Source organism: Rana temporaria, chromosome 3, assembly GCF_905171775.1.
Source record: "Rana temporaria chromosome 3, aRanTem1.1, whole genome shotgun sequence".
Lineage (NCBI taxonomy): Eukaryota > Metazoa > Chordata > Amphibia > Anura > Ranidae > Rana > Rana temporaria.
Window position 1 is genome coordinate 174,835,018 of NC_053491.1, and position 24,878 is coordinate 174,859,895.

The window sequence follows — 24,878 nt, forward strand, 5'->3', positions numbered from 1 at the left end:
AACTTTTCTTCACTAAGTATTTGGTGAATCTTTGCTGGTTGCTGTGCTTTTCCATTATGTGTGATTATTCCCACTAAATCCATGTCACATGCCTCTGCTGTCTTTATCTTAGAACATCTGCTTTTATCACAATAGGTGGTATAGTGTCTCTGCGAGATAAAAGCATCTACATACACTACATCGTGTAACTGAATATGTATAATTGGTATTCACGGATAACTTTTTTGAAGTTCACATTTCTGATACAAGTGACTTGGCTCCCCGGCTGAGGATAATATGATGTTACAGCGGAGTGGTGATATTATTAGACACAAATAATACATTGCAGATGCAGAATCTCTGAGTTTGCGGTCCATACTCGGATGCCAGTAGTGGGGTTGATGTACAAAATGAGAAGCAAATGTTCACTTTGCAATGCCATAGTTCAGCTGATGGGTAAAGCTGCACTCTCTTCAGTCATCCAATTGTGTGCAAGCCACTTAAGCCCCGGGCCATTTTGTAGCCAAAGGACCAGGCCACTTTTTGCGATTCGGCACTGCGTCGCTTTAACTGACAATTGCGCGGTAGTGCGACGTGGCTCTCAAACAAAATTGGCGTCCTTTTTTTCCCACAAATAGAGGTTTCTTTTAGTGGTATTTGATCACCTCTGTGGTTTTTATTTTTTGCGCTATAAACAAAAATAAAGCGACAATTTTGAAAAAAAGTCTATGTTTTTTTACTTTTTGCTATAATAAATATCCCCCAAAAATATATAATTTTTTTTTTTTTTCACAGTTGAGGCCGATATGTATTCTTCTAAGAGTTTATTGATTGGTTTGCGGAAAAGTTATTTACATAGAGCGGGCGCACATTATGCCGCCGTAGCGCAAATAATATACGCTACAACGACCCAGCGCAGAAAGGCAAGTATGGAATTCACAAAGCCAATGCTGCCAAAACTGCGCTGGGTTTCAAAGGCGTAAGTCTGCGTAGGTGGAAGTGGGCGTGAGCCATGCAAACCCATGCAAATGAGGCGTGACCCCATGCAAATGATGGTCCGAGCGCCAGACAAGTACGTTTACTTGTGCTCACAACCACGTCGGAACAACTGCCTAAGATACGCCGGATCACTGCCTACGCCATGAACGTATCCTACACCCAGCCAGACTCGCGTCCAACATAAACTACCTAAAATACGCCGGCTTGTATTCCTTGGTGCAGACCTTTGCATGTCTGCTGCTGGGTTACACCTCCTTTATGGGGCTTAACTTTACGCCGGACGTACAACTTACGCGCACCAGTCGTAGCCTGCGTCGGGCGCACTTACGTTCGTGAATCGCCATATTTTCCTCATTTGCATATTCGAATGGCTGATCAATGGGAGCGCCACCATGCGTCCAGCCTAAATATGCGCCCATGCTACGCCGGCGTAGGCAAGTTACGTCGGCTGGATGAAGCCTATTTTTAGGCTTATCTTAGTTTGTGGGTCCGGCGCACAGATACGACGGAGCATATTTGCACTTACGCGGCGTATCTTGAGATACATCGGCGCAAGTGCTGTGTGAATCCGGGCCATAGTGTCTACAAAATAGGGGATAGTTTTACGGCATTTTTATTAATATATATTTTTTGCTAGTAATGGCGGCAATCATCGATTTTTATCGTGACTGTGACATTATGGAGGTCACATCGGACACTTTTGACACCATTTTGGGACCATTGTCATTTTTACAGCGATTAATGCTATAAATATGCACTGATTACTGTAAAAATGACACTGGCAGTGAAGTGGTTAACCTGTAGGGGGCGCTGAAGGGGTTAAGTGTGACCTAATGAGTGGCTCTTACTGGTTTCCTGGTGTGACACGTCACTGATCGTCGTTCCCTATGACAGGGACTAGACTATCACTGACACTGACACTAGGAAGAACGGGGAAAGGTTTGTTTACACTTGCCTCTCCCCGTTCTTCAGCTATGTGACCCGATCATGGGACATTGGCGGCGATCGGGTCCCGCGGGCGTGGTCACGGAGCTCAGGACCGGGTCGTAAGCGCGCGACCCACGGATGGGCATCTTAAAGGGGATATATATCTACAGACGTATATCGGCGTTAGGCGGTCCTAAGCGGTTATTTTGGCTTGTACATAATCGTGTATTAAAGGGGAACTCGTTACTCGTTAAAGTAAGGGAGTGCTCTCTGCTTCTCTAGTAAATCAATCCCAGTGCTTCATACCTTGAAACCAGTAAATAACAGGTGTCTGTGGAAGTTTTATTTTGTTCACTATATCCATGCACACACAATAAATCTGCGATGAATGTAGGGCGAGATGTGACAATAGGATTGAGTTATGAAGAAATAGAATGTTTCAGAATTAAACTACATCACTACAAGCAGAAAGGATTTATTGGATTCAACGCTGTGTGTTAAAGCAGTATTAAACCCTAAAGCAAACATTTATTATATTGCAGCTTACCAATTCTTAGATGTGATGACTCCATTAGTTTCCTTTTTTAGGTTTTCTTTCCTCTATTTCCATCTGGTAATCCTGACAGTAAATCTGTTGTTTCTCAACAGTAAAAGCTATCTTGCAGCTACAAGGATGAGACAGACCATTTAACACTGACAGCGTGCTTAAAATGATCAGTTTTTATTTATTTAAAGTTGATATCCCAACAGAACCTAAACCGTTTGCTCTGTAATTGATTATAAAATATCATATATGTTTGTATTAAAATCTTCTAGTACATCTAGCACCCCCCCCCCCCCCCCCGAAAATGACAATGCTGCTGTCAAAAGGTGCCCCCTGTGCTCCTTCATCCAGAGTGTACTCTAATACAGGAGGTGCCTTACTGACCAGATCATCAGGTGAAAAAAGAAAGCAAAAACAAACAAAAAAAAAGCAAACTAATGCAATATATATTACATTTTCTGTTGTTGGTTTAAATGGGTTGTTTTTTTTTAAATAACAAACATGTTAAACTTACCTCCACTGTGCAGCTCGTTTTGCACAGAGTGGCCCTGATCCCCTCGGCGGCTGTCTCTGGTCCTCCCCGCAAGAACTCCACACATTCATGTGAGCTCCCTTGCATTGTGTAGAGTCCTTGCGGGCGCGCTCCCGTGATACAGCGAGCAGCCATAGCTGCTCACTGTATCACTCGGCCCCGCCCCTCGGCGCGCCGTGTCATTGGATGTGATTAACAGCAGCGCCAGCCAATGGCTGCGCTGCTTTCAATCCATCCACTCTAGCTAATCAACGGCCAGGCTGAGTGGCGAAGAGGATGTCGGGGCCGAGCGCGTGACTTTCGAGGGGTCAGGTAAGTATAACGGGGGGCAACATAGTTGGAAGTTTTTTCACCTTAATGCATAGAATGCATTAAGGTGAAAAAACGTTTACCTTTACAACCCCTTTAATACCTCTTTAGCTAAATTACTTTATTGAAGCTGGTCAGGCAAACCACTAAAATCCTCAGATTACATTCATATGAGAGCTGTTTTGCCTGCCAAAGAATTAGATTTCTTTCCATTAGGCATGTGCACAACAAAAAAATTCATATTTTTTTGTTCCGTTTCGTCTCGTTCCGTAGGTTCGTAAAGATTCATAATTTTGTAAGACTCAAGTTGTCCTATTCGGACCCGTTTGTATTTCGTAAGACGCAAGTTTTCCTATTCGGACCTGTTCGTATTTTCGTAACAGTTTTATTTTTGTTTATACTGAATGATTCGTAATTCTGTCTAATTTATTTTCGTTGATTCGAAATTTGTAATTTTGTTAGATAATATATTTTGTTTAATGGATTCGTAATTTTGTACTTTCGTAAATACATAGCAAACCGCGGCTAATCCATATTAAGATAGACTCTCTCTCAAGCCCCGTACACACGGTCGGACTTTTTGCCAACAAACGTCAAAATGAGCGTTTTCCAAAAAATCTGACTGTGTGTACGCTCTATCGGACAAACTTTTTCGGTTTCAAAAGTCTGGCCAACTCCCTTCAGACAAAAATCCACACAAATTTACACACAGACAAAGAAACGGATTTACAAAACACACAGATGAAAATACGAACATACAAATGAAAATACGAACAGACAAAGGATTTAAAAAACATGAATGCAAATCGTTCGTTAGAGATGTCATTTTCGTTCTTTTGCTTTTTCGGTAATTCGTATTTTAGTAAGATTGTCCAATCATACGTTCGTATTTTCACTTGTTCGTTATTTTGCTTATTCGTAATTCCGTAATTTTCGTATTTTAGTTCTTTCAGCTTTTCGGATGTTTGAATTGATACGAATGTACGAAAACTAACAAATTTGTATGAAAATCCATTTGTTACGAGCGGGAACGCACTTGTCTACTTTCCATTCAGTTCCAAGTTTTACAGAGCTCTGCCTCAGAGAACAGTCTTGTCTAGCAGGATAGGAGACCTGATCTTTCTCTGCTACATTTTCACTTACAGGACACCTCTCCACCCCCTGCGTTAACTGGACTGTGATAAGAGAAGCAGCACATTGATAAGGTAATCTCTCGGTCTGCTCTCGCCTCCTATCAGCTTGCTCCTTGCCCTGACTGCTCCTCCTGCACACTTGACTGGCTCCTTGTGCTGCTTCTCCCTCCCCCAGTCTAAGCTCTGCGGTAAAGACTGTATAGTAGATTGCAAAAGGCTTAAAGCAAGTCAACTTCAGGTAGTTGCACTGTTTGCCTTTAACTATAAATTTCATGATGTATTGATTGCAAAAAAATGCTTTAATTTATTCCTTTTACATCTGTCTGGAGTTCAGCTTCAGAAAGCAAGATTACCGCTCTCCAAGCTCATGATCCCTTGTAGCTCCCGCCCTACACAAACCGACAGGTGCTGGCTCTGCTCAGGTCCATGAAGAAAGAAAAAATCCTGAACTGCCACACTCCATCAAAGGCGTCTTTATTGTATAAAATCAAAACAATCCAAAATCATGCAGTCAAATGAAAGTGAACAGGAAACAAAATGGCTAACGCGTTTCACATCGTGAGATGTGTACTCATAGCCATAAGTAAGCATCTCACGATGTGAAACGCGTTAGCCCTGTGGCATACACCTACATGCAAACAGTAAAAAGGTTGAAGTGATAAACTCCTCCTGGCTCATCCCCCTTGATTAGTGTCTCCATAGCAAGCCGTTTGCTATGTGGGCACTGGTGCTTGCTTGCTCCCGGGCCCTGCTCTATGTGTCTATAAGACACTTCGAGCTGTGACTGGGCCCCACCCCCTGCTCTCTCCTCATTGGCTCACTGGTGTCGATTGACAGCAGTGGGAACCAATGGCCCCTGCTGCTATCTCAGCATGAGAGGGAGTCCCGAGACAGCTGAGGCTCTTGTGCACATTGCTGGATTGAGAGCGAGCTCGATGAGTATTAGGGGGGCTGGGGGGAAGCAGCATACAGAAGGATTTTTGCCTTCATGCATAAATGCATGAAGGTTAAAAACCTTCAGCCTTTACAACCACTTTAATTATTTATTAGTATTTATTTATTATTTATTAGTATTAATAATCAGAGACTTACAATATAGCTTTCACTACTCATCTTTGGCATACTAACATTTCCGTACTAATAAGGGCATACTTTTCCCTAGCATATCATAATTTAGCTCAGAGGCTAAAAATGCATTAGCCTCAATGTCCAGACACTGGGCTGAAGTTCATAAAACTAGGTCATGCAATCTAGTGCTTGATTTAACTCATTAAATAGAATGCCTCTGTTGGCTATAGGCTGAAAAAGCAACAAGAATTCCATGAAATAAAAAGTATGTATGTTTATCACTATGTGAATGATGCTTTTTAATAATAATTAAAAGTGATGAAATCTTAAAGTGGTTGTATAGCCTTTTTTTAAACTTTTACCTACAGGTAAGCCTATAATAAGGCTTACCTGTAGGTATAAAGAATATCTCCTAAACCTGTACGGTTTAGGAGATATTCCCCTCGCAATGCGCCGCTGATTGCAGCGGCGCATGCGCAGGGGGGATCCTCGGCTAAAGGACCGGCAGCCGCCGGACCTTGCCGAATTGAAGTCTCCCGCTCGCATGCGCGGGAGTGACGGCATCGCCGCTCCAGCCATTCACAGCGCTGGAGCGGCGATACCCGGAAGACACGCCGAGTCAAGATGACATCTCGCTCGGCGTGGACCAGGTAAGTTCTCTTCTCCTCGTTCTGAGGTAAGTATTTAATAATGAGCTAGTATGCGGTGCATACTAGCTCATTACGGCTTTTGCCTTGCAGGTGTAAAAAAAAAAAATTGCATATGCGGGTATACAACCGCTTTCATGTTTTTGTTAATCCAGTCAAAAAAAAAAATCCCATATAAAATGTATATTATAAATATATATTATATATAAAACTGAACATGCTAAAGCAATTTTAAAATTCAATTCCATATTTTTAAGAAAAATAATACCTAGTGATCATGCCACAAAGGCCTTTGTTCATTCCCTAGGGCAGTGATGGCGAACCTTGGCACCCCAGATGTTTTGGAAATACATTTCCCATGATGCTCATGCATTCTGCAATGTAAATCCCTGTACACACGATCGGTCCATCCGATGAGAACGGTCCGTATGAAGCTGACTGATGGTCTGATGTGCCTACACACCATCAGTTAAAAAACCGACCGTGTCAGAACGCGGTGACGTAAAACACAACGACGTGCTGAAAAAAAACTAAGTTCAATGCTTCCAAGCATGCGTCAACTTAATTCTGAGCATGCGCAGGTTTTGTACCGATGCTTTTCTGTACTAACCATCGGTTTTGACATATCGGGCAGCGGTCCATCGGTTTGATTTTGAGACATGTTTTAACATTTTGGACCGAAAGGAAAACAGACCGATGGGCCATACACACGGTCGGTTTGGACCGATGAAACTGAACCTCGGTCCATTCTCATCGGTTTTGTCCGACCGTGTGTACGGGGCCTTAAAGTCTCCTCTCTTCTTTTTTTATACTCCGTTGTGACATGACGCTACTCTTATATCAAAACATTGCTTGTATATCAAGGCAAAATTTATTAAAACATTTTGCTTGTCTTGCAAAACGTTTTCAAACCAAGTTACTCTCAAACCAAGGTTTTACTGTACATGATGCATTAGCAAACAAAATTTTATCCAGTAAGGGTTTATATCTAATTTAAGGAGAATCTGTCATCTTAGCACTGTAAAGATGGCTGATAAAAGTGGCTTTTCCTATTTTCCAGCCACACACTTGTCTGTGACCAGTAAAGTATTTATTCAGGCTTCACTGCAGTTAACTTGACTGCCTGGAAGGCATATGCATATGGCGCAATACCGCTCTGTAACGGTCGATGGGCAGCCACCTGTCGGAGTACAAAAATCCATAAGAGAAAAAAGCAAAGTTCTAGAGAGTTTAATTAAAACTTTTTTTATATATATAAATTAAATAGTAGTGAAGTGCAAGGACATTGTATTGTCTGAAATACATAAGCATTAGTGGGTATCTTTAACTGAGACTTAGATTTATATGGAAGTGGAGGAGCGTTCTGTATACACTTTTTTTTTTAGTTTTAGTTGATCCAAAGTATACTAGATGTTCACTGTACTGCATAACCAGGGTTTTTAAACATTCAATAGATACTGGTTGATTTACTAAAACTAGGGAGTGCAAAATCTGGTGCAGCTCTGCATCAAATCAATCAGCTTTCATTTTCTTTGTTTTTTTTGTCAAAGCTTAATTGAGCAAGCTGAAGTTAGAAACTGATTGACTGATTGGCTACCATGCACAGTTTACCAGTTTTAGTAAACCAACCATATAGTACATATGTTTTGATGTATGGTTCAAATGTTTTGTTACGATTTGTTGTGTCATTGTCAAAGCAACATTTTGTAATCTATGACGCCTAATATACGTTGTAACGGTGTTATAGTTGGCCTTCAGTAGCCTTTTAGATGCTATTTAGAAGCATCCGGCGCTGATTACATCCAGTGCTGAAGCAGTTAATATACAGGCATTAAACGATTTTCTAATGCACTCAGCATAGTATGCAGCCAATATTCAATCAATCACTTTTTCTACTGATGGATGATCACCAATGTAGTTGCTGTGGCAGAGTGCATCGTCACATAATCACATTTGCTCAGGGGCTTAGGAGAGTTGAAACTGCATTCTGTAGATAGGCTAAGAGTGTCATACATGTAAGAGGGATAGAGAGAAATATTTTAATCACCCAGACACAAAGCCACCGGTTTTTGATGTTGAAAGCACAAGGGATACGTTGTGGTAAGTGTAATCAGGGTAGAATATATTTCATAGTTTCAGACTGTCAAATCATGTCTTCCTATTCTTCCTGGTCATATGATGTGCATGAGTATTATTTTTCATATCTATGAATATTGATGTATAGGAAATAATTATCAATGTTCTTTGTGAATTATATGATTCTTTATGTTATTTTGGGTTGTGTAGCTAATTCTTAAATCATTGTCCTAGACTGGTAAAATCAACATAAACAATGTCTGCATTGAATTAGCTCTGAACCTGCGAATGCTATTAGTTGTCCGTAAAATTAAATTTAGCTTATGCCTGATAGTTTTTGGCTGAACTTATTACCTATAACTTTTATTTTCCATACACAGTGTGTTGAAGATTATTGCTCATATGATGATATATGGTCTGCATATAAGCAATTCTAGTAAGCATAGTTTCAGCAATGTATTCAAACTGTTGATGACTGTGCCTTTGCAATTTGTACATTAGGCAATCTCTGTTTTCTTCTGCAATGTTTTTGTAATGTCTTATATATGGCATTTGTATAGTTCCCTGCTGCTAAATCAAGACATTTCATTTGTTTAATTACATTTCTGATTATTTATGTTGCATGATCACTTAATGTAATGGAGTGTGATATATATCACCTACATATGCAATGTAGTAAGCACAAATTTACATATATTTTACATTCCTAAAGATTAAATATGGGTGCAATCAATATGTAATCACTTGCCTTATTTTGCCCTAGGGATCCTTCCATTAAAATTGTAATAGGACTTTAATTAATGAAGTGTAGGCATAGAATTGACATTTTCTAATTCAGTTTTTTGAGAACTGTGATTTTGCAGACAGAAATTCTTGAATTCACATACCTGTGTGTTTGGTTGCTAATGCACATTGTGCTGTTTTGAATTTGTGTACACTGGAAGGCACTGCTTTCATTAAGTGCTTGTAAAGTTTTTTCTCTTGATAGCCAGAAGAATATGGGGAAAAACAAGACTGTGCCGAGTAGCATGTGTCTGTAGGTCCATTTCTGAGAGAAGTAATGTCAGGCAGCCATTAGGCCAATCAATCAGATAACCTGAATGTTGGCCAACTCAACCCTGTCGTGTTTATTTGCTGTGTACTGTATGTTTATGCTGCATATGTGTAGTGATGTTCTTCTGTACTCATATCAAATACATGGTACACCAATTTAAAAAAAAGTTGTGATGCTGTGTAAAATCTACTTAAAAAACAGAATGCAATGATTTGTAAATCCCATAAAACCATACTTTATTCACAATAGAAAATAGACAACATATCACATGTTTAAATTGAGAAAGTGTACCATTTTAAGAAAAAAATAAGGTCATTTTAAAATTGATGGCAGCAACATGTCTCAAAAAAGTTGTGACAGTGCAACAGAAAGCTGGCAACGTAAGTGATACTAACAAGAAAGAGCTGGAATAACATTTTAGGTTAATTGGCAGTAACAAGAGCATCTTAGAGAGTCAGCATGTCTCAGAAGTAAAGATGGGCAGAGGTTCACCAATCTGTGAAAATCTGCGCTCAAATATTGTCGAACAATTTCAGAATAATTGACTTCAATGTAAAATTGCAAAGACGTTAATATCATCTACAGTACATAATATCAACAAAAGATTCCAATAATCTGGATAAATCTCTGTGTGCAAGGGACAAGGCTGAAGCGCAATATTGGATGCTTATGATCTTCAGGCCCTCTGTGAAGATCCAGAAATGCAAGTTAACCTCCCTGGCGGTAATTCCGAGTGGGGCTCGGGGTGAATTTTCATTACCAAAAGGGGTAACCCAGAGCCACACTCAGGATTGCATCGCAGTATCCTGGTAAAGTTACTTACCTTGTCCCCAGGATCCTGCAATGTCCTCCCGCTGTGTCCTCAGCCCGATGTACTGTGTGCCTGGGAGCATCTCAACGCACAGGGACAGAGCCCGGTGCCAAATTCTAAAAGTGCAAAAAACAAAACACAGCGACAATTCTGCAACTGAGCAAATTTTACTGTTTTTACTATGATTACATTATTGAATACATTTTATTATTATCTCTTCTCTGGGCCAAAGCTCATTTAAAATGGCCTGTTGCAAAGTGGAAAACGGTTGTGTGGTCACATGAGTCAAAATTTGACATTCTTTTAGGCAACCATGAGCGCTGTTTCCTCCAAACTAAAGAGGAGACGGACCTTATGACTTGTCATCAGTGCTCAGTTTAAAAGCTTGCATTTCTGATAGTATGGGGGTCCTGTAGTGTATATGGAATAGGCAGATTGCACATCTGGAAAGGCACCATCATTGCTGAAAGATGTATCCAGGTTTTAGAGCAGCACATGCTCCCATCCAGACAATATATTTTTCACGAAAACACCTTGCATATTTCAGCAGGACAATGGTAAACTGCATCTATGACAACAGCATGGCTTTGTAGTAGAAGAGTTCAGGTGCTTACCTGGCCTGCCTGCAGTCCAGACCTTTCACCAATTAAAAATATTTTGCACATGAAACGAAGACAGGATGTTAAGCAGTTAGAATCCTATATTAGGCAAGAATGGGGCAACATTCCTCTACCAAAACTCCAGCAACTGGTCTCCTCAGTTCCCAGATGTTTACAGAGTGTTAAAAGAAGAGAGAAGGCTATGACGTAGTAAACATGGCCCTGTCCCAACTTTTTTGAGACCATCAATTTCAAAATTACCTTATTTTAAGTATCTTAAAATGATACATTTTCTCAGTTTAAACATTTCATATGTTGTCTATTTTCTATTTTGAATAAAGTCTGGTTTTATGGGGTTTTCAGATCATTGCATTCTATTTTTTTAAGTAGATATTAAATCAACATGTTTTTTTTTTTTTTGGATTAAAGTAAACAGTCTACGGAACGTAGACAGTACTAAATGTTTATAGATCCTTTTGAGACTAATTTACTAAAAGAGTAATTTCACCATAGATTATTCTCTGTTCAAATATCAAATCTGACTTATGTGAAATATCCAGCCATTAGTAATTAGCCCCTGTCTGCAGCCGTCTGCACTTTGGAATAAATGGCTTTTAAATATTTGCACTATACACCAGCGGTTCCAGATGCACATTTGGCTGATGGTGCATAAAGCAGTGATTTGCATGGCTCCACCTGTTGTCTTGAAATAAGGAATAATTCTCTAAGGTTTGGGGTATGTGATGGAATGAGACATATGAATATCTTCTCTTCAAAAGAGGCCTTGATGTGTTGTGCACCGATTTGGTTGGGGGGGGGGGGCTAATACTTTAGCCCTTTCTCACTATAATCTGTAATGATTGAACTGTCTCATTGAGTCCCAAGTCCTATAGGAGCCACTGGTGATGACCAAAAAGCCTGAAGCATCTGTATGCATGTTGGTATAAATGGCTCTCAATAGGTTATATGTGCATTATACACTGGTGGTTCTAGATATGTTTATGTATATCTGACAAGGTGTAGAGCAGTGACGTGTGGCTCCACCACTGTCCCTAAACCAGGATTTTTTTTTCCTATTTTTGGGATATGTGATCGAATGAGACACATGAATACCTTAAAAAAAAAAAAAAAAAAAAACAACTACTGTGTTATGAAAAATAAAAGGTAAAATAGACACAATTTTTAAATGTATCATTTGTTTTTTTTTTTAATGTACATAAAAACTGAAACTGTTGGGTTACATTACTAAAGGAGTTGCAAATCTTCATTAAGTAAATTGCAACGGTGTTTATTTTGAATACCCAATCTTGCCGATGTAAAGAGGAAAATGCTTTTTTCATAGAATTCACTAAGTTTATTGAGTGAAAATTCTTAACTCTTTAAGTAAATCAGCCTTTCTGTATCTGACTGATGCTTAAGGACATCACCTGCTATTTTTCTTGGTTTGTCTGTTTTTGCCTCGTTTGTTAACTTGATGTTTCATAGCAGTTTCATTTGTCAACTATATATATATATATATATATATATATATATATATATATATATATATATATATATATATAAAAATTGTAATTTTTTTTTCAAAGAAGAAAAAAAGATTACATGTTGTTGTTATCTCTACAATTATATGGTTTTAATATGATTCTTTCTTTTTTTTCTAGTTGATATCCCTATGATACCGGGTTCCGTATTGTGAAGGAATCTGTTGTGATAAGAAGAAAAGCTTCTGTCTCTCAGCGGGAGTAGACTTAGGCAGCTTAAAATAATGCAGAAGAAAAGATTATTACCCGGCAGAGCTCCTTTGGTCCTTATTTTGTGCCAAGTACTTACAGCACTAGAAGTGCCACTTGATCGTAAGTATCATTACACTCAAAGTTTCTTATTGTTACCCACCTGTGACTTTCAGCACTGCTGGAATCTATACTACTGGAATATTTGAAAGCCATTTGTAGATTGATGGCAGAGCTCAAAGTACATCTCCTTCTGTGAATGCTAGCTGTGTATCTGTGTTTGGCTTCAATACATTTAACCTCTTCCATACCGGGCAGTTATACACCCATCCATACCGGGCCTATTCTGGCACTTCTCTCCTACATGTACAAATCATAATTTTTTTGCTAGAAAATTACGCAGAACCCCCAAACATTATATATGTTTTTTTTAGCAGACACCCTAGGGAATAAAACGACGGTCATTGAAACCTTTTATCTTGCACGGTATTTGCGCAATAATTTTTCAAACGCCTTTTTTTGGGAAAAAAATTGTTTCATGAATTAAAAAAATTTAAAAACAGTAAAGTTAGCCCAATTTTTTTGTAAAATATGAAATATGATGTTACACCGAGTAAATAGATACCTAACATGTCACGCTTTAAAATTGCGCACACTCATGGAATGGCGCCAAACTTCGGTACTTAAAAATCTCCATAGGCAACGATTTGAAATTTTTTACAGGTTACCAGTTTAGATTTACAGAGGAGATCTAGTGCTAGAATTGTTGCTGGCACTCTAACGCACGCGGCGATACCTCACATATGTGGTTTAAACGGCGTTTACATATGTCGGCGGGACTTGCGTGTGCGTTCGCTTCTGCGCGCAAGCTACCGGGGACAGGGGCGTTAAAAAAATAAATTTTTATTTCTTTTTTTTTTTATATATATTTATTTCTTTTTTACACTTTTTTTTTTAATTTTTTTTTTTTTTTATCACTTTTATTCCTATTACAAGGAATGTAAACATCCCTTGTAATAGGAATGTGTGTGACAGGTACTCTTTATGGAGAGATGCGGGGTCAGTAAGACCCCACATCTCTCCTCCAGGCTGGAAAGCATGAAATCGGTGAAAAAAAATTCACCGATCTCATGCTTGTGGTTGCTTAGCAGCCGCAATCGCGGCTTTGTTTACTTACGGGACCCGGGCGTGACGTCATCACATCGCGCCCGGGTCCTCCGACGGTCATAGAGATGACTGGTGACCATCTGGTCACCAGTCATCTCTATGCTTCCTGCGAGCGCCGGACGATTCGTTCTCCGGGCCCCCGATGGCACGGGAGAGCCCGGAGAAGCACCGGATGGCGGCGGGAGGGGGGGGATGTCCCCTCCCGCCGCCTGTAAGAACGATCTAGCGGCGGAACCGCCGCTATGATCGTTCTTACGTTGTGCAGAATCGCCGGCAGTTTAGAAGGATATCTGAATGATGCCTCTTAGCTGCAGGCATCATTCAGATATCCACCCGGAAAGCCCAGGACGTCATATGACGTCCACTCTGAACGGCAGAAGTTCTTTGTGGACGTCATTTTACTATGGGCCGGTAGGGAAGTGGTTAAGTAGACCCTGAATAAGAATGCAGCATAAAAAAGTTGGAGAAAAGTCAAAATCCTGTGTACTTATTCTTTTTTTATCAGAAGTCAGCAATAGAAGTCTATATATTTTTGTGATGACAGGGTTCCTTTAGGCTCGGTTCACATATGTCCATGCACAGTTTCAGTCCAGTGTGGATTCATTCACCGATTCAGGAGCGGATTTGTTGGGGGTTAGGGTATGACACTTGAAATCCACCATGAACCCGGACTTGAAATCATACAGGACTCTTGTAAAATGCACTGCGGCCAGCCCACAGATATGTGAACTGTGTTTAGAGAAAGCCGGTTTGGTTCACATGTCATACGATTCGGATGTGGCTCAAAACTCATCCAATTTGCATATGTGTATTGTGCATTGACAGCTCTGCTGCTGGTGTTTGCTGGGAGGAAACAGTGCTGATGTGCCAATCCCAGAGTAACATGAAATGTATTTATTTTCTGTTTGAACCTTATTGCAATGACACAAGTGATGGGAATTAAAGCGGAGGTTCACCCAAAAATCCACTTTTTTACATTAGCTCCAGCATACTGCTAACATCTGCAGTATGCTGTTTTTTTTTTGTACTTATCGTTATATGAGCCCTTGTTTACCGTCTGCGAGCGGGGAATCCTGCGGGGAATGGGCGTTTCTAAGCGAAGAGGAGTTGATTGACGGCTGCTAAGGCACGTCACGCCTTCCAAAAATACACAAAGTCGCACTCTGGCGTTTACGGCGCCTGCGCCTGCCGTGTAGAGCTAACTGCGCAGGCGCCGTAAACACCCGAGTGTGACTTCGGGTATTTTTGGAAGGCACGACACGCTTTAGCAGCCCGTCAATCAACTCCTCTTTGCTTAGGAACACCTATACCCGGAAGTAATCCCCCGCTCGGAGCCGGATAACAAGGCCTAGTATAACGATAAGTACAAAAAAAAAAAAAAGAAACCGCATACTGCAGATGTTAGCAGTATGCTGGAGGCATGTAGCTAATGTCAGAATGTTTATTTTTGGGTGAACCCCCGCTTTAATGTGCTAATATGCCGATCCCAGAACAGCACTATGTTTACTTTTTTTTGTTAGAAATGTATTGAAATGTCACAAATGATATTTAATTAAGTTCCATTCACACAGTGGAGTTTATTTGCATCACAACCTGCTGCACTGAATGCAAGTACTGTATGCATGCATGCAACACAGTGATGTGAAGTGCCCTCACTGGGAACAAGGTGTCTTGCGCTGGGTCTACGCTGGGCAAGACCACCAAGCGCAGTTCCAGCACACCTGATGTGAATGAGGCCTAATGAACATACTGTTGCATGCAAACCATCACTATACATACAATACAATAAAGACACATGTACAATAGAATAACAAGCAGAGGCACATATTAATCTTCTTCATGAAACACATAAGTGCTTCTTCAACTTCCATGGTATTATGTTTATTTGCAGTCATTTGTTAAACCCACTAAGCACAGGCTGCATGAGGTGAATAAAGCCCGCACTCTATAGTAACATTGTAATGGCCATTTCCATTTTTTATCATCTCATCATTAACAACACAAAAAAGCTTTTCTCGCCATTAGCTTCTTATCGCCAGCAAAAAATTGCTCTGTGCTGACTATAGACACTGGAGCCATGCAAGGGAGAATCAGATGGGCAAAAGTAATCATAAAGTCATAAAAATTCACTAACTCTGCAATTTCTAGCATCTGTGAAGATTTTTTTTCCACATAGATGTCTAAAAATCATCTAATAAAGATATTGATTTAATTTTAGACACTTTTTCTCTGTGCCACTAGACCATATACTATAAAAAATTAGGAAGGCAGTACAAAGAGTACTAGTGTACAGTAACCTGTCACAACCAATAAGATTGGACCTTTTCTTTGTCTAGAAAATTGATATCTTTAACCAATTGGATTGTGTTGATGCGCTTATCTCTTTTTGCTTTATTAAAAAGCCTAGCTCCAGCCAAAACTTTTTGTTTGGAGACAGAAATACGCATGTGACAGAAATTGTATCTCTTCCCTTCTCTATCCCCCAAAAAGTTTGGCTTGGGCTTAAATCAAGACATCCAACATTTTAAGAAATGGATTGAAATGGATTGCCATTTTTATTCTTTCTGCCTCATGACTAGGAGTGGCTATAAACAATCGCTGATTTCAAGCATCACTTGCCATAATTGGACTGTTTCTTACATCCTTGAGGTCTCACGATATACAACCACCAGTTGGAGACACTTATTATCACAGCTTTTACAACTTGATGGAAAATATACCTGCAATCAGCAAAGATTCTTTACTCGTTAATGTCAGAATCTCAACAGCTTCCAGGAACCCAACATATTTCTCAAGAATAATCAATTATGTCCATGCCCAACTCTCTTATACACTCTTATACACCTTACCTAATAATCTCTAGCCATCCTTAATTAAAATAGTTATATTATTGCCCTTCAAGATCACCACAACGATGATTTTCAAAGTACCTATGCATTTCCTATAATAAAAACAGTTTTATGTATATTTGCTAGAAATATTTTTTTTTTCCTGTTTGCATAACAGTGGGGAGATTTCCCTCACCTTTTTGTCTGAGGGATGCCACAGAAAGTAAAACGCTCTAAAGTAAGGGAAAAACTATTTAGAATACATTTTTTCTATACAGTGTAGAACATAAATTTTTGACCTCCTGCAGATTTTGTAAGTTTGCTCACTTACAAAAAAAATGAAGGGTCTATAATTTTTATCATGGGTGTATTTTAAATGATAGAGACAGAATATCAACCAAAAATCCTGAAACACATGATACAAATGTTATAAATTGAGTTGTAGAACAGTGAGTAAAATGTAATATTTGATCCCCAAGCAAAACATGACTTAGCACTTGGTAGAGAAACCCATGTCGGCAAGGACAGAGGTAATACTTTTCTTGTAGCTGGTTACCAGGTTTGCACACATCACTAGAGGGATTTTGGTCCACTCTTCTTTACAGAGCTTCTCTAAATCCTGTGTTTCTTGGCTGTTGCTTGGAAACTCGAAATGTCAGCTCCCTTCATACATTTTCTATAGGATTAAGGTCTGGAGACTGGCTAGGCCACTTCATGACCCTAATGTGCTTCTTCTAGAGCCACTCCTTTGTTGTCTTGGTTGTATGTTTTGGGTCATTGTCATGCTGGAAGACCCATCCACAACCCATCTTCAATGTTCTGGCTGAGGGAAAAAGGTTCTCATGAAGGATTTTACAATACATTGCCTTGTTCATTGGCTCCTCAATGCACAGTCGGCCTGTACCTTTTAGGAGAGAAACGGCCCCAAAGCATGATGTTTCCACCTCCGTGCTTGACTGTAGGGCTGGTGTTCTTAGGGTCATATTTAGCATTTTTCTTCCTCCAATCACGGCGAGTCAAGTTAATGCCTAGGATCCAAGTTTTGGACCACAGCACTTTCTCCCAATCCTTCTCTGAATCATTTAGATATTCATTGGCAAACTTCAGATGGACCTGTATCTGTGCCTTATTGAGGAGGGGGACCTTGCAGGATCTGCAGTATTTCAATCCATGACGGTGTATTGTGCTACCAATGGTTTGATTGGTTTCTGTGGTCCCAACTGCGTTGAGATCATTCACAAGCTCCTCCCTTGTAGTTTTGATCCCTCACTTTTCCCATGATCATCCCTACCCCATGAGGCAAAATCTTGCATGGAGCTCCAGACTGAAGGCGATTGATGGTTATTTTTTATTTTTTTCCATTTGTGAATAATGGTTCCAAAAGTTGTTTCCTTCTCAGTAAGCTTATTGCTGATGGTCTTGTAGCCCATTCCAGCCTTGTGCAGGTCTGCAATCTTGTCCCCGATGTCCTTTGACAGCTCTTTGGTCTTGCCCATGATGGTGAGGGTAGAATGGAAGAAAGATACTGTAGCCAGTCTGTGAGAGCCAGAATTATTGTTGGTTGGTAGGGGATCAAATACTTATTTTACTCACTGAACTGCAACTCAATTTATAACATTTGTATTGTGTGTTTTTTTTCTGGATTGTTGGTTGATATTCTGTCTCTATCATTTAAAATACACCTATAATAACAATTATAGACCCTTCATTTCTTTGTAAGTAAGCAGAGGATCAAATTATTATTTTCACCACTGTAAACAACTGTTACTTTTAGTGGTATTTTTTTTTTAAGGGAGAATTCAATTTGGGCTGATTTAGTAAAGTTCAGAATCTTCACACAATAAATTGTGTAAATATTCACTTAAATTATGCAGTCATATGCAGATGAAATAAGTAAACAATAATTTGCTTTTAACATTTTTGAATAATTAAAATAAAATAAAGTGGTTCTAAAGTCAACATAATTTTTTAACTGGTTTGGCTGTACGTCTCCTGTGGATCACAGGAGTGCAGTTTGTTCTGCACTTCTGTGACCCATTTTCAGCAGACAGCGGGCTAAAGCCGATATCGCAGAGCTGGTCCAGGCTGGGGAAAGATTGTGACCATATGGTCAGGATCCACCCAGAACCCTGGACAAGCACCCGGTTCCCACCCCCTCCACAATCCAGCACTCCAGTTAGCACGGTCAGACAGAGCAGACAGCGACGACAGTCACCAGCTCTCTGCTCATGGAGCACTGAGAACCGAGCAATCAACAGTGTTTAAACACTTCGTTCTTAGTGTTTGAGCCGGCGGGGGACAGATGCAGAATTGGACCAATGCTGCATCCACCTAGGTAAGTACAATTCTTGAAAGAAAAATCCTATTCTTCTATTTTAATGAATTCCCTGCATTACGGTAAACTCCCAACTAACTGTTCCCCCCTGTGACCCTCAAACACTTACTTGAGTCCTGTCAGCAGTTAAGCGATGTGCCCGACTACGGGTCTTGTCCCTTCACTTCTGGGTCTCACAGGAGACTCACAAAGCAGTGGGAGTCATTGGTTCCTGCTGCTGTCAGTCAAATCCTATAAATAGGGAGTGAGGGCATAGCCAAGTGGCTCTGTGTGTTTATACATGCACACAGTGGCTCGGAAGCACACCTGCACAGTTTTCCCACTAGTACACAGTTTCTGTGGGGGCACCTGCAAAAATGGAGGAGCGCAGAGCGCCATCAGGGGACTCCAGAAGAAAAGGTAAGGGACCTCTCTGTGCAAAACCATTTAAATAAAAAGAATGAGGCTTTATTATCGCTTTAAAGTGAATATTCACACAATGGGGGTTGATGTACCAAAACTGGTGAGTGCAAAATCTGGTGCAGCTCTGCATAGAAAACAATTGGCTTCCAGTTTTTTTTTTTTTTTTTGTCAAAGCTTAATTGAACAAGCTGACATTTGAAGCTGATTGGCTACCATGCAGAGCTGCACCAGATTTTTCACTCTCCAGTTTCAGTAAATCAACCCAATTTATTTATCGTCAACTTTAGTAAATCAGCCAATCATAATGTCCATGACCATTGTCCCCAGAGGGAAAGTGAGGGAAATTCTTTCCAATGAAGACTAGGACAGAATAAAACCCAAACCCTTCCTCTTTTAGTCTAAAAACAAACACATTTTGTCTGCAGTTCCTCTTGAAAATTGCACTTTTTTTCTTTCTGTGACTTACTAAATAGTTAATAAATAGTAAATAAAGATAATTTTTTTTTTACTAACAGTCAGTTTTTCAATCTTTGTTTATCTTTACAACTGCTGATTCTCTTGTGGAATAAAGCACAACTTCTAGAGCAATGTAAGTTCCTGTGAAGTGATATTGTGCAGCATGTTGGGCATAAGTGGTGTGCTGTGCTGCTTAATACAGTAGCTGTTTTTTGTTTGCTGTAGCTGTTCACCCGCTTGCCTTCAAGTTCCTTTGACACTTGTACACTTATTGGTTAATTATTGTTTTTGCGTTGATTATTGTATCACCTTTTATGGTTTGCAGTTCCCCTTGTGTGGTGTTGGATTTTTTGTTTTTATAGTTTGTGATTCTTTTTTAATTATATCCAGTTTAATTTTATTTTTATTGGCCACTAACTGTGTTTTATTGCTCTTAATATGCAGTACCACAGCCTCCAACTATAACTCATCAGTCACCAAAACATTACATTGTGGATCCAAGAGAGAATATTGTGATTAAGTGTGAAGCCAAAGGAAAGCCATCACCAAGGTATGTTTTCGTACAGTGATCCGTTGTATGCACTTCGAGGTCAAGTGAGATACTATTATGGCTGGTGAAATTGTGGATGTGCTTTACTGTCCCCAGACATTTACTGGAGCTGAATGTTCAGTCAAAGGAGTGGTGTGTCATTTTCATACACTTTATTCATATACAGTTGCAAGAAAAAGTATGTGAACCCCTTTGGAATTATATGGATTTCTGCACAAATTGGTCATAAAATGTGATCTGATCTTCATCTAAGTCACAACAATAGACAATCAGTCTGCTTAAACTAATAACACACAAAGAATTAAATGTTACCATGTTTTTATTGAACACACCATGTAAACATTCACAGTTCAGGTGGAAAAAGACTAATGACATCTCCAAGAGCTAATTGGAGTGAGGTGTCAGCCAACTGGAGTCCAATCAATGAGATGAGATTGGAGGTGTTGGTTACAGCTGCCCTGCCCTATAAAAAACACACACCAGTTCTGGGTTTGCTTTTCACAAGAAGCATTGCCTAATGTGAATAATGCCTCGCACAAAAGAGCTCTCAGAAGACCTACGATTAAGAATTGTTGACTTGCATGAAGCTGGAAAGGGTTATAAAAGTATCTCCAAAAGCCTTGCTGTTCATCAGTCCACGGTAAGACAAATTGTCTATAAATGGAGAAAGTTCAGCACTGCTGCTACTCTCCCTAGGAGTGGCCGTCCTGTAAAGATGACTGCAAGAGCACAGTGCAGACTGCTCAATGAGGGGAAGAAGAATCCTAGAGTGTCAGCTAAGGACTTACAAAAGTCTCTGGCATATGTTAACCACTTCCATACCAGGCACTTACGTACCTTCCTGCCCAAGCCAATTTTCAGCTTTCAGCACTGTCGCACTTTGAATGACAATTGCGCGGTCATGCTACATTGTACCCAAACAAAATTGGCGTCCTTTTTTACCCACAAATAGAGCTTTCTTTTGGTGGTATTTGATCACCTCTGCGATTTTTTTTTTTGCGCAACAACTAAAAAAAGACCGAAAATTTTGAAAAAAATTAAGTTTTTATTTTTTTCTGTAATTTTTTTGTAAATAAGTAAGTTTTCTCTTTCAATTATGGGCACTGATATGGTGGCACTGATGGGCACAGATGAGATGGCACTGATGGACATCGACGAGGTAGTACTGACGGGCACAGATGAGGTGGCACTGATTGGCGGCGCTGGTATGCGGCACTGATGGGCACACATAGGCGGCACTCATGGGCACACATAGTTGGCACTGATGGGCACTCATGGGCGGCACTGATGGGCACTCATGGGCGGCACTGATGGGCACTCATGGGCGGCACTGATGGGCACTCATGGGCAGCACTGGGCACTCATAGGCGGCACAGATGGGCACTCATGGGCGGCACAGATGGGCACTGTGGGGTGGCACAGATGGGCACTGTGGGGTGGCACAGATGGGCACTGTGGGGTGGCACTGATGGACACTGTGGGGTGGCACTGATGGACACTGTGGGGCGGCACTGATGGACACTGTGGGGCGGCACTGATGGACACTGTGGGGCGGCACTGATTTACTTGTTGCCAGTCAGTGCCCATTTGTGGGCACTGATTGGCATCTTTTTTTTTGCATCCTTTTTTTTCCCCCAGACTTTTTTTTTTTGACTTTTTTTTCCTCAATTTTTTTTGTTTTGCTCTTCCCTGGTGGGCATCCCTGGTGGTCCATGTGGCGATCCGAGGGGGGGCTGCGTTGATAAACAATCAGCACGAACCCCCCCTGTCAGGAGAGCCGCCGATCTGCTCTCCTCTACTCGCGTCTGTCAGACGCGAGTGAGGAAGAGCCATCGACGGCTCTTCCTGTTTACACCGTGATCAGCTGTGGTTGGACACGGCTGATCACGTGGTAAAGAGTCTCCGTGAGAGACTCTTTACCGAGATCGGTGTTGCGGGGTGTCAGACTGACACCCCGCAACAACGATTGCCGCGATGCGCACCCCCGGGGGTGCGCAGCGGCTAAGAATCCTGAGGACGTCATATGACGTCCGGTCAGGATTCTACAACCACTTTGCCGCCGTCAATCTGTCATTGGCGGGCGGCAAGTGGTTAACATCCCTGTTAGCGAATCTACGATACGTAAAACACTAAACAAGAATGGATTTCATGGCAGGATACCACAGAGGACGCCACTAGTGTAAAAAGAACTTTGCTGCACGTTTACAGTTTGTACAAGAGCACTTGGATGTTCCACAGCAGTACTGGCAAAATATTCTGTGGACAGATGAAACCAAAGTTGAGTTGTTTGGAAGAAACACACAACACTATGTGTGGAGTAAAAGAGGCACAGCACACCAACATCAAAACCTCATCCCAACTGTGAAGTATGTTGGTGGGGGCATCATGGTTTGGGGCTGCTTTGCTGCGTCAGAGCTTGGATGGATTGCTGTAATCAAAGGAAAAATGAATTCCCAAGTTTATCAAGACATTTTGCAGGAGAACTTAAGGCCATCTGTCCACCAGCTGAAGCTCAACAAAAGATGGGTGTTGCAACAGGACAACAACCCAAAGCATAGAAGTAAATCAACAACAGAATGGCTTAAACAGAAGAAAATACGCCTTCTGGAGTGGCCCAGTCAGAGTCCTGACCTCAACCCGATTGAGATGCTGTGGCATGACCTCAAGAAAGCGATTCACACCAGACATCCCAAGAATATTGCTGAACTGAAACAGTTCTGTAAAGAGGAGTGGTCAAGAATTACTCCTGACCGTTGTGCACGTCTGATCTACAACTACAGGAAACATTTGGTTGAAGTTTTTGCTGCCAAAGGAGGTTCAACCAGTTATTAAATCCAAGGGTCCACATAGTTTTTCCACCTGCACTGTGAATGTTTACATGGTGTGTTCAATAAAAACATGGTAACATTAAATTATTTGTGTGTTATTAGTATAAGCAGACTGTGATTGTCTATAGTTGTGACTTATATGAAGATCAGATCACATTTTATGACCAATTTGTGCAGAAATTCATATCATTCCAAAAGGATTCACAGGAGTTGTAGATATAGTAAATATTTGCAGGAGTTCCTTGAGACCAGAAGATTATGTCCATGGTTTCTGTGGCAAAAAGATTGAGAAAGGCTAATATACAGTAGGTGTTAAAAGGGGGCATTTATTATATATTTCTAACACCTGCCAATAGCTTCCTGGTATGGTTGTGAAAGCTGTATTGAGCGGAGCAGTTTAGTACACACCAGCACTCAGTAAGTGATTACACACTGCTCTGAACCTCTGAACTGCATCAGGTTCCCTACTCTCACTAACTTAACTTCATATCCTTTTTTGGTCTTCATCCTGGAGAATTTTTGAAAACTAGGTTGAATGGCATCTGAAAGCATTTAGGTGCTTATCATCTTTGCTGTCAACAAGGCCTTGCTGTCCAAAATATAACATCATATTATTGTATTTTTACTGGGATATAACCCAATCTTATATCAATTGAGTATTTTGGGGTCTCCTCACTCACAGGCATCTCTAATGTGAGAAAGATATTTACTCATTAACAATGCTATAACAAATATCTATAGTCAAAATTCTATATTGCATAACCTTGTGGGGCAATCATGTGGTTCTCTGTGCAGGCCTTGCTTATACACTTGTCTCCGAGAGGTAATGCTATTGGTTATGATATCATGCAGTGGTTGGTGAGAGCTCTATTCACTTATAGTATTCTAGAGCAATATGACAGATAACAAAAATGGTCAAAGGGTTAAGTGGTATTTCTGATTGGTCAATGTGGATAACTGAGCTGGGAACATACTATAATAAATATACTACACAATATTTTAGTAAGTAAAGATGATTTTATATTGCAAAGAGTCAATGCAGACTAAAGTATACATTGAATAATGTTTAATTCTATATGTCAGTTTGTTTAATGTGGGAGATAGGTCATTGTGTATACTTATCTGTTTCTGCAGGCAGTTTTAGCATCATCCCTGTACAGATAGAGATGAATCAATCTATGGAAAACCAAAGTAGTTTAAATAGTATATAAATTATATATATAAAGTCATGAACATAATATATATTGCAGCTTTGTTGATGTTGTGGCTGCATTTGTTTTAATTTTCAGGCTAAGAATATTTAGTATGTACAGAAAATACCTGTTTCAGTGCCCATGCCACATCCTAAGAGCTAATATGGAAACACAAACATTCTTTTTCCCTTCCAAGCTATTTTCTGGTAACTACTAACTGCAAAATTGCGCAAAACAAAAATCTCAGTAATAAATCATATATAATCATAATTCATGATAGAAAACCTCATGCACAATATACATCAAAATACTTGGCAAAGTGTCCATCACAGAACATATAATTTAAACTTGTGCAAGATAAAAAGAGTAAGCTTTAAAAAACATATATTCAAGTCCACTAATAAATGAAAATCCATGCGTAATAGTCCCAAACCAACTTGAAATCAGTATGCCAATTCCCTTACCAAATGGTAATGATCTCCAAATTATAAGCAAGATCCACCAAATGAAATACCGCAGATTCCAGAGTCTCCAGGGTCCTCCAATGGTTTTCTAAAGACCACTACTCAGAATAGGGATAAATGGAGGAAAGAGCAAAGGACCATAGAGTAGTATTGCTTAAAAACACCTAATTTATTAAAAGCAAATATACTTACAAATATAAAAGCATCTCATAACAAAAAGACACCATATCAGAGAACATCAGCAGGT

General features: G+C 40.2%; 1 protein-coding gene across 28 annotated transcripts in view; it reads left to right on the top strand.

The window, feature by feature from the left end:
- Positions 1 to 24,878, top strand: part of NRCAM (neuronal cell adhesion molecule) — a 301,106-nt gene that overhangs the window by 154,197 nt on the left and 122,031 nt on the right. For 19 of the 28 annotated variants that reach the window (XM_040343832.1, XM_040343842.1, XM_040343838.1 and 16 more), the window contains exons 3-5: positions 12,340 to 12,531; positions 19,712 to 19,729; positions 20,041 to 20,146. In XM_040343832.1, the coding sequence (XP_040199766.1) occupies positions 12,444 to 12,531; positions 19,712 to 19,729; positions 20,041 to 20,146 (212 nt within the window). In that variant the 5' untranslated portion in view covers positions 12,340 to 12,443. Of the gene's footprint in view, positions 1 to 8,133; positions 8,239 to 12,339; positions 12,532 to 19,711; positions 19,730 to 20,040; positions 20,147 to 24,878 lie in introns of those variants that run through there. The other 9 variants (XM_040343855.1, XM_040343858.1, XM_040343859.1 and 6 more) reach the window with 4 other exon arrangements.